The 15,198-nt window shown below is 43.0% G+C and overlaps 1 protein-coding gene across 2 annotated transcripts; it reads left to right on the plus strand.

Moving 5' to 3' along the window:
* Nucleotides 1-601: 601 nt before the first annotated feature.
* Nucleotides 602-14,322, plus strand: LOC111152231 (glutathione S-transferase alpha 1). 2 transcript variants are annotated; one of them, XM_022510649.1, is made up of 7 exons: nucleotides 602-759; nucleotides 7,515-7,617; nucleotides 8,404-8,455; nucleotides 9,439-9,571; nucleotides 11,391-11,532; nucleotides 13,023-13,154; nucleotides 14,002-14,322. In XM_022510649.1, the coding sequence occupies exons 1-7, from the start codon at nucleotides 707-709 to the stop codon at nucleotides 14,125-14,127; spliced, it is 741 nt and encodes a 246-aa protein (XP_022366357.1). In that variant the 5' UTR covers nucleotides 602-706; the 3' UTR covers nucleotides 14,128-14,322. The 2 variants fall into 2 exon arrangements, with proteins under 2 accessions (XP_022366357.1, XP_022366356.1); XM_022510648.1 differs by lacking the exon at nucleotides 14,002-14,322 and having other exon boundaries at nucleotides 13,023-13,384.
* The last annotated feature ends 876 nt before the right edge of the window (nucleotides 14,323-15,198 follow it).

Below are 15,198 nucleotides of genomic sequence, written 5' to 3' on the forward strand. Positions count from 1 at the left end.
TACTCTCTCTCCTGACCCTTGTGGTGCTGAGTTTGGGACACATGCACAGGACGAAGACCTGAACAGTCTTCCCATTTGAGCACAGCTCTACTTTGAAATCACAGAGCCCTATGATAAGATAAATGAAAACGGTCTATTACCATATAGCATTTGAAGTTATATTATATTCTTTGCCTGATAATTATCCATAGTTCCTTATGTGTACATAGTCTGAAAGGGTATTTGTCTAAATTTCCTGAAGTCGGTGGTGCCATGGGGTTTTCCCTTCATGTTATCATTTGCATATTATTGGAAGACTTTAATACATTTCATGAACTTCTCCAACATTTTATTTGGAGAAGTTACATACGTCGGAATAGTTGAAAGAGATGTACAGTAGACATGTGTTTTAGGGTATAGCATTTTACAGTAATGGTTTTTCATCAGTTTGGTCCTGGTATCCAGTTCACGGAAACCTCACAGTCAGTTTCTTCCAAAACTGGCAGAGATAGTCCTATCAGTCTGAAATTGTTTGTTTAATCTTTTAATTGCCAACCTTGAAAAGGAACATATTAACCAGTTGTTTCATAAGAGGATGACTTGTCATCCCCTTCTAATCTAACATGGGAGCCAAGACCCTGAGCATTGTGGGAGTGACTTCTCCCTCACTGAACTCTACCCTCATCCGAGAGGAGGCGTTACCTACTGTCAAAGAGCTTTTAAACGCATGAGGGGTTGGCATGGAGCTGCTGCGCCTCCTGGGAGAGACACTTCAGTAAGGTAAGTACTGCTTTCCTACATCTTCAGATATTGCCTCACACCCTCATCTCTAGATTACCAGAAAACTACTTTAAAATGTGTCTTTAGCACAAGGAAAAGTCTGTTTTATACTCAACATTGTGCCTTCTTGGTGTGTTTAGGGGATAGTTCAAGAGTTGTTTATTCAATGGTTGTTGGATACAGCTTTACAAAAATGTAAAAATGAATTCAGAGATTTGAAAACTAGGGCATGAGAATTTCGATAGAAAGATATTCATGACATAAGGGGAAAAAAGAATGAAACATTTCGGCAATCCGAGAATATGACCAGTGCAAGAGAGACTAGAGGTGTTTGTGGCAGCCTTACTTTCTCTGTAAGAATAGCGGCCCCCCCGCTTATGTGTGGTTTTGCTTACTGTGCTTATCAGTTACCCATGGTAACTAACCACAGCCTGAAAATATTAAGTGGAAAATTCCAGAAAGAAAAACATTCATAAATTACAAATGCCCATCAGTTTTATTACAGCATATCATTATACTTGTTTTATTTTATTACTAGTCATTGTTATTAACCTCCTACCATGCCTAATTTAGGAATTAAACCTCATCAGAGGTATGTATAGGCAAAAACGTAGTATATGTAGGGTTTGGTACTTTCCTGGTTTCAGGCAACCCTTGGGGGTCTTGGGACATAGCCACGAAGATAAGGAGAACTACTGTAGTCAACACACAACAGTTGTGAATTATGATAGTGCAATGTTATCTAGCCTATGAAAATTACGATTTGTCATAATAGAAAAAAAATTGGTCTGAATGTCAGCAGAACTAGATTCCAAGTCTCGGCTCTGACTAGCTAGCTGGCGAGGCCCATTGTTTCTTTAGGGTTCAACCAACTCATGGCAACCTAGAGCAGGGCTGGAGCAAGGTTTCCCAACCTTGGTACTATTGACATTTTAGGCTGGCTTGTTTGCTGCTGTGGGGAGCTGTCCCGCTAATCGTCCTTTTATTGTTGTTCAGTTAAAAAAAAGTGTATTATAGACATGTACATTTAGTTTGTTTTAAAGAATGTACTTGACGATAGTCTTAACATACATATTTCCTCAAATTTGGAAACTTTTCACCTTTAAAATATCTACAGTGATAGTTCATTTACAAGTTTTATAAGAAATGGTCACTTCATGAATACTGTTGACACAGTTTAGATTCTCATAGTGTCTTTGCATTTCACTCAGTACTTGTAGAAAGAGCACAGTGCAGGGGTGAGGTTCCAACCTAGTGGAGTGACGGACAGCCTGAGGAGAAGAGTAAGTCCCAGTGGATAACAGGAGCATGCCTGTATTTTCCCAAATGGCCATGAACTCTATCCTGGAAAGACTGCATAGATACAGCAGCTAACCACAGTCAGCTGTAAGATATCTCCAACTAGATATCCAACCACTGTGTCTGCTAGGATAACATGGTAGATGAAAACCAGGCAGATAAAATGCAGAATGACTAGTCGTAGATAAAAAGCATTCAGAGGCACATCAAGCATGGCCTCATGCCACATCAGAAACATCTCTGATCTCTACCCAATTGATGCTGTAACACCCTCCCTTCTGGTTTTGACAACCAGCCATGCTTCCAGACATTGCCAGATGGCCTTCAGGGTACAGACGAGCCAAATCACCCCCATTGAAGAATCACTGGCTTATAGGACTTCTCAAACTCCCAAATGCACTAAGTCCTGATGGGAAGACTAGGTGGTCAGCCGAGTGTATCTTTCATTTTTAAAAGGCACAGAAATTCACCTAGCTAGAATGCACGAGTCACTGGAGTCAGACCGGAAGGGTCGACGAAGTCCTGCTGGAAGTGTTAATATCCATGGGGGAAGACGGGTTTTGTACAGGCAGGGACGAGAGGTTCAGTGACATCACTGTGACAATCCAGAAATCCCCGGCAGAAGATGCTGAGGTGCCAAGGAGGAAAAACAATCTGTGAGGTGCTAACAAGAGCAAGGTTGACAAGGAGGTGGCGTGATCCCAATATGAAGGGAGGCAGAGGAGTGGGGGTGGAAGAGGCACGGGTTTGAGGATATTATGCTGCCCTGGGGGAGGCAGGATCCTGCCTGGACAGAAGGCACAGCATGCTCAGCTTACAGCCTGGTAGCCTTGGCCTTGCTGTGACTTGCTTGGCCATGATTTGGGGGTAGGAACCGATGACACTGGAGTCACCAATGGGCACTCTGTGAGCTGCCTGTTGTCTACAAAACTTTCCCGGCAGGAACCAGATCTGGGTCCTACCTTGTTGCTGCACAGCCATGGTTTCTTAGTGCGGGAGTGTGCCCGATGATGATGCTAGTCGAGCAGTTGGAAGGAGACTTTTTGAGAGCGGGGAGTATAGGACACATCAGCCAGAACCAAAATGTCGGAGAAGGTTCAGTTAAATGTCAGTTACCAGGTAAGGAACAGGATGTCAGAGAGAAGAGATCGTTTTCGGCAAGTGTCGACAGTGAGACCCTGCTCTTGTGCAGTGATCAGCAATTACACTCACAGAGCTGGGACCCGCACAGGGGAGCCCGGAGACTGGAAAAACTCCAGAGTGCCTGGATCAGGCAGCCCGTGCCAGGGGGGATGGGCCAGAGGTGAGAGACACTGCTGGGTACATGCGGCAGGTGGGCCGAACCAGAAATCTGCTGACGTCTTGAGGCTACGAAAGGCTGTGTTTAATGATGCGCCAGACCTTCCTGAATCTTTGCTAGAGGTCCTACAATACAGGTTAGCACACAGTCCATACTTTCAGTCTTTCCACACAAGCCAGATAAATGATTGTATGACTCTGAAACAACATCTGGAAATATGTAACATCTGATTCCTACTGGAGCTCTATGGGTCAAGAGTTAGGTAGATGCACACATAGTGGTGGGTAAATAGGCAGAGAGATGAGACAGATGGACAGATAAACTAAGAAAGATGTGTGCTATCCAATGAGCCCAGAGACCCACCTCTGTCCAGGAACAGGGGGCAGGAGGGAACTTGCATTTTCTGATCCCTATCATGAGTTTTAGGTACATGATCTCACTTAACTTTCTCAACAGCCTTCAAGAGTCAGTGTAACCGTCTCTAGAAGAGAAAATGATGGGTGGGGATTTAACAGCCTGGCTGAGTTTATGTACCAGAAGAGAGGAGCTGGCATTTGTCTCCAAGGTCCCTTCTCTTTCTCTGATCCACACACTGTGATTAGGACCACATCCAGAGACATAACTCTTTTCAGGTACTGGAATTATCGTAGGATATTCTCCATTCGAGGAATATAAGCCTACTTAAAAAGAAAAGATTTTATTTATTAATTTGACAGAGATCACAAGTAGGCAGAGAGACAGGCAGAGAGAGAGAGAGAGAGAGAGGGAAGCCCGACGCAGGGCTTGATCCCAGAGCCGAAGGCAGAGGCTTTAACCAACTGAGCCACCCAGGGGCCCCTAAGCCTAATTTTTTATTAAGGTAAAATATACTTATGTAGTGCTCCTTGTACTCCTGGTTCTTCAGGGTGTCAAAGTAAAGCAAGGTGTGTTTTATCAATATTCTTCTTTTCAAGCCCCTGTAAATCAGCTAACAAAAAAGGAGCTTGCGAATTCCATGTTTCCCCCTCTGCCTCCTTCACCCGGTAGTTGGATAATGGGCTCCGAATGGGAACAAATCAACAAGGATCTCCAGGAGAAGCGCGGAAACTATCAAAGTGTTCCATGGTTTTAGAAGCCCAGGACCTGAAGTCAGATGAGTTCTGACTAAGCCAATGCTTGTACAACCTATGAGTTGAAGAAAGCTGCTTTGTCTCTTTGTACTTCAATTTGCTCATCTTTAAAATAGGATATTTGAAGCTGTTTCCCGGGGTTTCCTGGGCGGGGGGTGGTCACACTCGCCAGATACCAAGGGCCCATCAGGAACATCCGTGTGTGTCTCTATGACCAATCATCGAGTCTCTCCAGATCTCCTTTTCTGCTGATCAGGCAAAGTTCTGTGACAACCTTTGCCCTCGTCTTGATCAGGCCTCTGGAGACCTCCCATTCAAGAGGGGAACAAAGTTGCTTATCTGGGGAGCCATCTGATAAAATATTATATAAGGTAAACATTGTTTCCTTTTGTATCCTGACCCTCAGTCAGTGGGTAAGGTGGTGTGAGGCCTTTTAACACAACTCTGTGACCAGTGGTTCAAAACACACTCAGTACAAGCCTCATTCTCCTTTGCATCCTGCTGAGTCATAGCACCCCCATTCTTCATGATAAGAAAGTACAATAAACAAATCTCCAATTATAAGACAGATGACTTGATAAGTATGTTTCCAAACAGTTCTTTACTTACTTTTTTTTTTTTTTTAAGAGATTTTGTTTATTTATTTGAGAAAGTCAGGGGCAGAGGGCAGAGAGGGAGGGAGAAGCAGATTTCCCATGTTGGAGGACCCTGGGATCATGACCTGAGCCGTAGGCAGTTGCTTAATCGACTGAGCCACCCAGGCACCCCCACGGTTCTTTGCTTCCTAAAGGTTGGAATTATTGAGTGCTACATGAAAAATGTGGACATTGAAAGCACTCTGATATCTAAAATTCAAGTCACACACACTTTTTCTGAGATGTATCCATTTGAGGTAGTTTTTTGGAGTAGTATTGTGGGGGCCTGGAGCTGATGGCCAAGAAGGAATTCTTCAGAACTTTTCAGTGCAAAAAAGGTGGTTTTATTGGGGCGCCTGGGTGGCTCAGTAGGTTAAGCCTCTGCCTTCCGCTCAGGTCATGATCTCAGGGTCCTGGGATCGAGCCCCGAATCAGGCTCTCTGCTCGGCGGGGAGCCTGCTTCCCCCTCTCTCTCTGCCTGCCTCTCTGCCTACTTGTGATCTTTCTCTCTGTCAAATAAATAAATAAAATCTTTAAAAAAAAAAGGTGGTTTTATTAAAGAACAGGGGCAGGACCCATGGATAAGTATGCTGCCCAGGATTGAGTGGAACAACTGCTTTTATACTTCGGGGTTGCGGTAAGTAAAGATAAGGGAAGTTCCAAAAGGATCCTCCTATGCTAAAGAAGACACTTGCTATTGTGAAGCTAAGGTGGATATTCCTTGTAATAAAGCCAATTATCCTTAAGCCAGCTGGGAGTTTCCTGGAAGAATGTTCCATTCTGACCATCTCAGGTATTTGTCAGTGGGCTGCAGGTTATAAGGACATTTAATATTATCTACATTTCCTTCTGCCTTTGTTTCCCACCTCACATTGGGTAAAGAGAAGTATCTTTTTGTCCCAAACTCCGCAACAAAATTTTACAAGAGAATCTTAAAGTTTTGTAAACAGAGCCTAGGATTTGCACAGAATATGTACCTGTTCCTTTTTAAGACCTGGCTTTAGGACTCCTGATTTTAATGAGTCCTGTGTGTTTCCATTCACATCCACGATAGAACATCCATTGTTTGAGCCATTGGGTTTCATTGTCTGGTTCCCTGCTATGTTCACTTCTCATGCAGGCTGGGATGGACCAAGGACTTTCAAACTTCACTGATCAGGCAGAACCAAAGTATCCCTTACCATTATACAGATCAAAAGAGTGTGCACTCATGTACGTGCTCATACCCACAATAAACACATATTTGAAGCTAAAATGTTTCTGTTTCTACATAAAATACACTCAGATATTTTCTATTTTCTACTTTACTGTAGAAATTGGTAGACTTCACAATCCACTAAAGGATGTATTTTTTAAAACACCAATATAGAAAATAAAGTCTTTGGTTTTGAATGGAAGTGGGTTTGAATCCCAATGCTACCACCTACTTGGGGCAAGTTACTCTAGAAACCTCAGTATCATCAACTTTAAAAAGACAGTAATAGCAGTACCATCTCAGGCAATTTTTGTAGGATGAAATAAAGACAAATAGCTAAGAATACCCCTTGTATGACAGGCACTAAGAAATGTGAGTTCTGTTCCATTTACTGTAAGATTAATGCAATAACATCCCCTTTTCCAGATTATAAAGTGCCACCAAGTAAAGTTAGAATGTAGAATTCCAAACAAAGGAAGGGAATTAGCCACCTGTGTCTATGAAAAGAACTAAGGTCTTTTGGGCTAGAGTTGAGCCTCAGCCCTTTAAACAAAAGCAGCATAAGAGCCAAGGAGTGGAGGACTGACTCTGTCTTTCCTTCCCCTTCTTGTCAGGGAAGTCCTCTGGTTTCAGTGCCCCTCACAGTCTCCCAGGGGTCCAGCTCTATCCACTCTTTTCAGTCCTAGGTGTGGATTTTCATGTCCATCACTAACTAGAGAATGACTATAGACTCTTTTCACCTTTGAGCCTTGTTCTCATTAACTGATATGGGTATGATAACAACCAGTTCCATGGGGCTGTTATGAAGATTAAAGATATAATGTATCCAAAGGGATACAAGGGACTAGCCTTGGGTCATGATCATTAGGAGATTTTCAATAAATATCAATTCTCTAATCATTTCCCCCTTTTCCAATGTCCATGCTTATATCCTTATTGAACACTCTCCCTATTAGCCCGCTAAGACAATCAAACTTTACCCAGTGGAGGTATGAGCATGGTTTGGAACAATTATCCAGGATTGGCTACTGATGGATGAGAAGTTGGGCCATGAAAAACGTTCTAAGGACTCTTCCAACTCTGCCATGAGGAAGGCAGATACTCGCTCCACATTGTTGGTGCTATTTGGCCATATACCAGAAAGTACATTTTGGCTTCTGTGGTATTGTTCATTTATTAATCCATTCATTTGTTTGTTCTTTCATTCATGTTTAGAGAACTTTGGAGACCACCATGGCAGGGAAGCCCAAGCTTCACTACTTCAATGGACGAGGCCGAATGGAGTCCATCCGGTGGCTCTTGGCCGCAGCAGGAGTAGAGGTTAGATCTGAGTCTTGTCATTTTAAGTTGGATCTAAAATTGACTTTATCAAAGTACTTTTCTTGCATAAGTTAAGAGAATTTTCTTACTAAATGACCTGTGAAGAGTTTTGCATTAAAAAAATTTGTCAGCTAAGTCTCGGACTCTTGATATCAGCTCAGGTCGCGATCTCAGGGTTGTGAGACTGAGTCCCACATTGGGCTCTGCACTGGGCATGGAGTCTGCTTAGGATTCTCTCTTCCTCTGCTTCAGCCGCTCCCCGCCACCATGCTCCTGCTCTCTCTCTCTAAAAAAAAAAAAAAAAAAAAGAAAAAGATTGTCAACCATTAAGAGATGAACAGATTTGGGGCACCTGGGTGGCTCAGTCAGTTAAGGGTCTGCCTTTGGCTCAGGTCATGATCTCAGGTCCTGGAATGGAGCCCTGCATGGGGCTCCCTGCTCAGCGGGGAGTCTGCTTCTCCCTATCCCTCCGCCCCTCCCCTTGCTCATGCTTTCTCTCTCTCTCAAATAAATAAATGTAATCTTTAAAAAAAAATAGAGAGATGAACAGATTTGACCTAATATATTATTAAAATTTCTTCTCATTAAAGGATATAAACAATTTAAATAACCTAAGGAAACTAAACACAGTGTGTAGGTCTTATTTGGATTTGGATTTAAGTGAACTACAAAATACCATTTATGACTTGTGTGCAACAACTAGAAACATGAGCCTTGATCTTAGATAATTTTAAGGAAGAATTATTGCTATTATAGATGTGCTAATTCACTGTTTCTGCTTTCCAGTTTGAAGAGAAATTTATTGAAACTCCAGAAGACTGGGATAAGTTAAGGAGTGGTAAGACCATGTATCTAATTCTTGGGATGAGGGTATCAGGTAGAAGTCATAAGCTGAGGTTTTAACACCTACGTGTGAGTGTGTTGGGAGTTGTGGGTGGTGGAAGGGAAGAAAAGTGGCCCCCATGTAAGAGGTGGGGCTCCTTGGGCCAGTCTTTCATCTCACTCAGGGCTAGGAAGGGCTTGAACTCTGAGCATTTGCTAAAGGAATCATGCCCATTGCCCTGCGAATGGCCTCTCTCTGCTCTCTCCAGCTTTTCTGCCCCCCAAGTGAGTTGGGTCAGTTCAGTATTCCACACAATCTGCCCATCCAAGGACCCTGGAACACATGCAGTAGAGTGAAAAAGTAGAACTAGGCTAGCAGTTGCTTTGAGTTCTTTTCTCTGGTGTGGTTGACAATGTCCTACCAGCAATATTATAGTCTCAGAGAATGAGAGAGCATTGCATTGTTGAAAGGCCAGGTGACAATAGGAAAAGGGAGATGAAGAACAAGGTTCAACACTACAAGCATCAGCGGACTCAGGAAAGCCAGGCACACACCAACCAGTGGGAGAGTTGGAAGGACACCTAAAACACTCTACATATAAATCTCTTTTAGAATTGGCCTTAAAGGCATGAGCTCTAAGAGAGTTCTCATTTGAAAGATAGGTGGTGGCGTCCTTGTTGTAGTTTCTCTCAAAATTTCCTAGCATATCCACGAAAGTAAATCAGCTGCAAAAACTCCAGGAACCTCCATGTATCTGCATGGGAAAGAAAAAGATAAATGAAATAATAGGTGAAAAGGAAGAGGCAGACTGAGAACAAAGAGGACTAGAGGAAGCTGAGAACAAAATGCTGTTTTGTTGAAATGTGACCAGGCAATAATTTTTTGTTTCCTTTTGTGTCTTAGGTCATGGCAATGAATGTTTTTTTTTCTTTTCATGCTAAAAAGAGTATGATCCAATAAAACATTTCACTCTGCTTCTTCTTTTCTTCTTTCAAAAGATGGACATCTGATGTTCCAGCAAGTGCCAATGGTGGAAATAGATGGAATGAAGATGGTGCAGACCAGGGCCATTCTCAACTACATTGCCACCAAATACAACCTCTATGGGAAAGACATAAAGGAGAGAGCCCTGTACGTATTTTTTCTGTTCTTTCATGAACAATTAATGTGAAAATTTGGGTTCTTTCTTGGGTAAGCAGGACCATGTTGGGGAGATTATGGCCAGGAGGAGCACAGGACTTGGTGGTATAGATTGAGGTCTGACACCAGCAAGATCTGTGAGGATAAGGGATTCTACTTGCAGTGGATTCGCCAAGCAGGGTTACAGAAAAGGAAGCAGTCCACAGATAGAGAACATATGGGGACAGAGTTTCCCTAATTTGATGAACTATGAGGCCAGAAAGATGGTGGGCTCATCACCAGGTACTCAGGACTTTTGGAGCTGGATACCAGCCAACAAGTAGAGACAAAGGACAAGGTGTCTGAGTATCTAGCAGATAAGGCAGGGAACAGAAGGATCCTAAAGGTTCATAAATTACAAGAATGCTGAGCAAGAACTTCACTTAGCAGCTACTTGATAAGCGTGAATGGAGCCTAGTCCTTAAGCTGCTGGGGTTATCTTGAGCAGCCAGATTTTAGCCAATACAACCATATCTGTGGGTTCTCTTCTCTGTTGTGATGGGACCACATGACTGAAATTTAAATCCCAGAATGCTATGTTACCAGTTACTCAAAAAGTTAAACATAGATTGACCATATGCCAGCAACTGCATTGGTAGGTATACAAACAAGATAATTGAAAATCCATCTACCCTGGAACTTGTGCACGAATGTTTGCAGCAGTGTTGTTCTTACTGTTCAAACGGTGAAACGTTGCAAATTTGCATCAGCTGACTAGTGGTTGGAAGATTGGCCTATCCATCAATGGAATATTATTTGGCCATGAAAAGGAATGAAGTATTGATGCATGGTACTTACTACATGGATGAACCTTACAAACATCATGTTACATACACCAGACACAAAGGCACCTATGGTATGACTCTATTTGTATGAAATATCCACAGCACTCAAATCCATAGAAACAAAGTAGTTTAGTGGTTGCCCGGGGCTGGAGGAGGGAAGAAATTGGAATGGCTACCAAAGCATGTAGCATTTCTTTTGGGAATATGAAAATATTCTGTAATTAGAGTGGTGATGGTACAGAATTGTGTATCTTCACTATAAAAATAATGAACTTGTACACTTGAGAAGTGTATACATTATGGCATGTGAATTAAGTGTTAATAAAGATTTTATTTTAAAAAAACTCTTAATAGGAAGCCCAGTTGGGAACAATAAAACCTAGAATATGTACTGGTTGGAATGTCCAAAGAATTTCACCTTTTTAGGGGCTGAGTTGAGAAATGCAAACAAGGCCAGAGTTGGGCAACTATATGTGGACATGGGTTATGGGAATTAATTGGAAAACCTGCTGATATTGGGCACATAAATGGGCCTGGGTGGGGTACTAGGATGAGACAGGAAAGGGACGTGACTGAGACATCTGTGCCAGGGACTCTATCAAGAGATCATTTAGGTGGCATGTCTTAGGCACATGAGTCACATTACCTTTGTGCCCAGAACAAATCACAGCAGATATGGCAAGCCCCAGGTATGGTCCCAGTGGGTCCCTGCGAGATTGCACCAGTTTCTCTGGGCTCTGGACAAGTCACCAAAGCTCTCTGTCCCCCTCTTTGGTCATGTATATAATGGAAATTTTAGCCATGTATCTATGTCAGTGGTTTGTTCTAGAATGAGATGATCAAATAAAGTAAAAACCCGAGCTGAATGTGTGGTGTATGAAAATGCATCCAGTGGGAACTGAACTCCTGATGCCTACTCTTGTGTGTTTTTCAACTATAAAATCAAGACAGAAGACGTTTGACAACTTGGTCACTTTGTCTTTCAGGATAGATATGTACACAGAAGGTATAGCCGATTTGAGTGAAATGATCATTGTTTTGCCTCTATGCCCACCTGATCAAAAGGAGGCCAAGATTGCCCTGATCAAAGAGAGAACAACAGATCGTTATCTCCCCGTGTTTGAAAAAGTAAGTGGACTGTTGAGCACTTTGGGGCACTGGACTTAGAGGACAAGGAAAACTAGGACCTGACTGGCATTCCTTAGGCATTGACCTTCGCTTCCAGAGAGCAAACAGTAATGCGCACCCTGACTCTCAAGGCATTTTATAAAAACCAATGGTGAGGAAGAATTGTACTAGTTGTACCCAAATTTCAGTTTTCCAGCAAGACTTCCACTAACCAGGACCTGATCTAGAATTCTCTCTTCAGCAGACCTCCATGGTCATAGTCAGAGCTTGGGCTGTCGAAGGCTCTGAGAGCCACACTGGACGTTGGAATAGATCTTGCAGAGCACCATGCAGGGGCTTTGATCCAAGAGCAGCACAATGACAGCAGTGGGTCAGGAGAGACTCTGGCAACATGGTAGGGAGACATGAGGCCAGCAGCCCTTCAGGAGAATATGATAGTGTTTCAGAGATGGATGAATGAGATGTATCTGGACAGAGATGGGGGCAGTGGGCGGAGAGGAACAGACAGATGGAGGGATGTTAAGGAAAAATTAGTTGACATACTTGAAGACATGGTTCTCAGACTTGAGAGGAAAGTCATGCAAACTAAGGAAATAAGATTCCATCACTCTACATAGTATGTGTGTTATGTTTTTCCTGGGAGGTAAGAGGAAAATATTTCAGGATCAAAAGTACCTGAAATTGGACTAAATAAAAACCATGGGAAAAAAAAAAAAAAAAAAAAAAAGATTGCAGGAGATATGGGGGTCCATCCATAGAATGAAAGGGTTAACACAGACACAGCCATCTTTATAAGGCATTAGATCATTCTGTCAATCACTGAACCAATGTTAAGTCATTGCTTGTGTGTTGGCCCTATTCAAGGAGGAAAGAATTCATAGAAATCAAGAAATACTCTCTCTCCTGACCCTTGTGGTGCTGAGTTTGGGACACATGCACAGGACGAAGACCTGAACAGTCTTCCCATTTGAGCACAGCTCTACTTTGAAATCACAGAGCCCTATGATAAGATATATGAAAATGGTCTATTACCATATAGCATTTGAAGTTTTATTATTTTTTTTGCCTGATATTTATCCATAGTTCCTTACGTGTACATAGTCTGAAAGGGTATTTGTCAAAATTTCCTGAAGTTGGTGGTGCCATGGGGTTTTCCCTTCATGTTATCATTTGCATATTATTGGAAGACTTTAATACATTTCATGAATTTCCCCAACATTTTATTCAGAAAAGTTGCATACATTGGAATAGTTGAAAGAGACGTACAGTGGACACATGTTTTACGGAGACATTAGCCAGGGCTTCAGCTGAAGGAAAGAACAGCCCAGATCCAGTGTCTCACTGAGTCAGGGGCAATATGGAGGGTCTGAAGCCCCCACCCCCTCAGTGAGGCAGGAGAGGTGAGGAGGTAGGGTTGGAGAGCAGGGAGGAGCAGAGGGGCCCAGCCTGACTGAGCCTGAGCTCATGGTGTGATTCTTCAAATCCTCCAGGTATTAAAGAGCCATGGACAAGACTACCTTGTTGGCAACAGGCTGAGCAAGGCTGACATTCACCTGGTTGAACTTCTCTACTATGTGGAAGAGATTGACCCCAGCCTCCTAGCCAACTTCCCTCTATTGAAGGTGATCTCTCTCACAGCTATCAGGAGGGAAGGCTCCCACCTCCCACCTCAGGATCTGACATTCGGACTCAAGCCCCATAATTGCCTCTTCTCAATTCCATTCTGCCCTCCAGAGTTAGCTGCTAGGGGCTGATTGAGGCACAGAATCTTGTCATGCCAAGGCCATTTGAGGTGGATGCTTCCTCAAGAGTAGATTGTCTTCACCAGGAGAAGGACCCAGAGCTCAGCATCTATCTTCCCATCCCCATTCCATTATGGTTTCTGTCCTTGTTTTCTCTGGGGTTTCCCTTATCCATGTGTGTCCTCTTTCCTTCATATGTCTGCTGGAGGAGCTCTCCTTCCTTCTGCTTCCTTCCTTCCTTCCACTCCTGCTCCTAATGGCAGACATCATGCTTCTCTGGGCAGTCTCCCTCTCTCCCTGTGCCTCTCTCAGTGGGCTGACTGGTTTTGACCGGTCTTGTGGTTTACCTTTCTACATTTTCTGTCTTCCATTCCGGGGCAGTTTTCCTATATATTTCATTGTCTGTCAGGAGACTTTATGTGTGTCGTTCCCTGACAGACACATTCCTCTTCCGGCTGTTGCACTAGAGTGATGAATCCATAGGATTTATGTGTAAGGAAGGAGACAGGGAAGCCCTGAAACTGAAATGAGTCTGAAAGAAAGATGTCTTTGGGGCAAATGGCATTGAGCTGTCTTTTCTTCTTCCAACCTTCATGTCTCTCTGGGTGTGGTTCCCAGCCTCACACTGGTGCTGATGGAGGAGACTCAGCTGGTCCTCGCAGGAGGGTCTCTGTTCCCTGGCTTGTGCTTTGGTTCTATTCTGAAGCTGTGCCCTTGTGCACTGCAGGCCCTGAAAACCAGAATCAGCAACCTCCCCACGGTGAAGAAGTTTCTGCAGCCTGGCAGCCAGAGGAAACCTCCCATTGATGAGAAGAGTTTAGAACAAGCCAAGAAGATTTTCAGGATGAAATGAAGCAGGAATGGATGCCCAGCCCACACAAGACACACCTGCTGAAGTTTTCTAGCCATGAAGTGCATTATCTCCATTGTAATTCCTGGCTATTGTGAGGTTAGGTTACCGACTGCAAAAGCTTAGTGGTAATTTCATTAGAAATTATGCAGATTTAGTTGCAAAACAATTTTGTTTTGATCAAATATCAAATCATGATCACCTCCTAGGATATCTCTTGGCCATAAAAATAAATAAAGGGAGAAAAATTTCATGGATTCTTTCTTTGATCTATTAAAAAATGGTCATTTTGTCTATCATGTACCTTGTCAAAAAGAGTGAAGTAGAAATTTTCATAGAATATTTTACTACATAAAAATAGTCTCTTTTGTATTTTGCTATGTTTCTGATCTGTGACCTAAAAGGTTTCTTTCTTTCTCATCTTACTTGACTATAACTGCAAAGACCCCATTTCCAGGTAAAGTCACATTCACAGGTACCCAAGGTTCAGACTTCAACCTATCCTTTCTTGGGGACACAATGTACTCTGTAACTTCATACTAGGGCACGAGAGCAAACTGAGCATGAACCTAATCAGGACAACTTGGCTTGAATCTGTGAGTCCTTCATGGTCTGTCATGAGGGGGCAGTTTGGATTTTGTTCCAAGGAAAATAGGGTGTCACTGAAGTACAGCCATATAGCCTGCTTTCCCAGCCTGATGTACATATAATAAAATCACATCTTTTAAGTATTCATCTTTTTTTTAAAGATTTTACTGATTTATTTGTCAGAGATCACAAGTAGGCAGAGAGGTAGGCAGAGAGAGAGAGGAAGGGAAGCAGGCTCCCCACCGAGCAGAGAGCCCGATGTGGGGCTCGATCCCAGAACCCTGGGATCATGACCCAAGCTGAAGACAGAGGCTTTAACCCACTGAGCCACCCAGGTGCCCCTTAAGTATTCATCTTAAGTCATTCAAACATCCATCTTGGAAGAGCAAGAACGTTCTTTCCCCCAGCAGTCTCTTTTGCAACAGTAAACCCAACAACCGAGGTGCTTACTCCATTCAAAGTGTCAAATAGACTTGACACTGAGCA

Source organism: Enhydra lutris, unplaced genomic scaffold (assembly GCF_002288905.1).
Source record: "Enhydra lutris kenyoni isolate GAN:26980312 unplaced genomic scaffold, ASM228890v2 scaffoldscaffold28, whole genome shotgun sequence".
Taxonomy (NCBI): Eukaryota; Metazoa; Chordata; class Mammalia; order Carnivora; family Mustelidae; genus Enhydra; species Enhydra lutris.

What these genes read in the sequence shown, in the direction of transcription:
- LOC111152231 (XM_022510648.1), top strand. Translation starts at nt 707, where the DNA reads ATGAGGGGTTGGCATGGAGCTGCTGCGCCTCCTGGGAGAGACACTTCA. An exon ending in CTGGGATAAGTTAAGGAGTG is followed by an intron (nt 8,456 to 9,438) that starts GTAAGACCATGT and finishes TTCTTTCAAAAG; the next exon opens with ATGGACATCTGATGTTCCAG. An exon ending in GACATAAAGGAGAGAGCCCT is followed by an intron (nt 9,572 to 11,390) that starts GTACGTATTTTT and finishes TTTGTCTTTCAG; the next exon opens with GATAGATATGTACACAGAAG.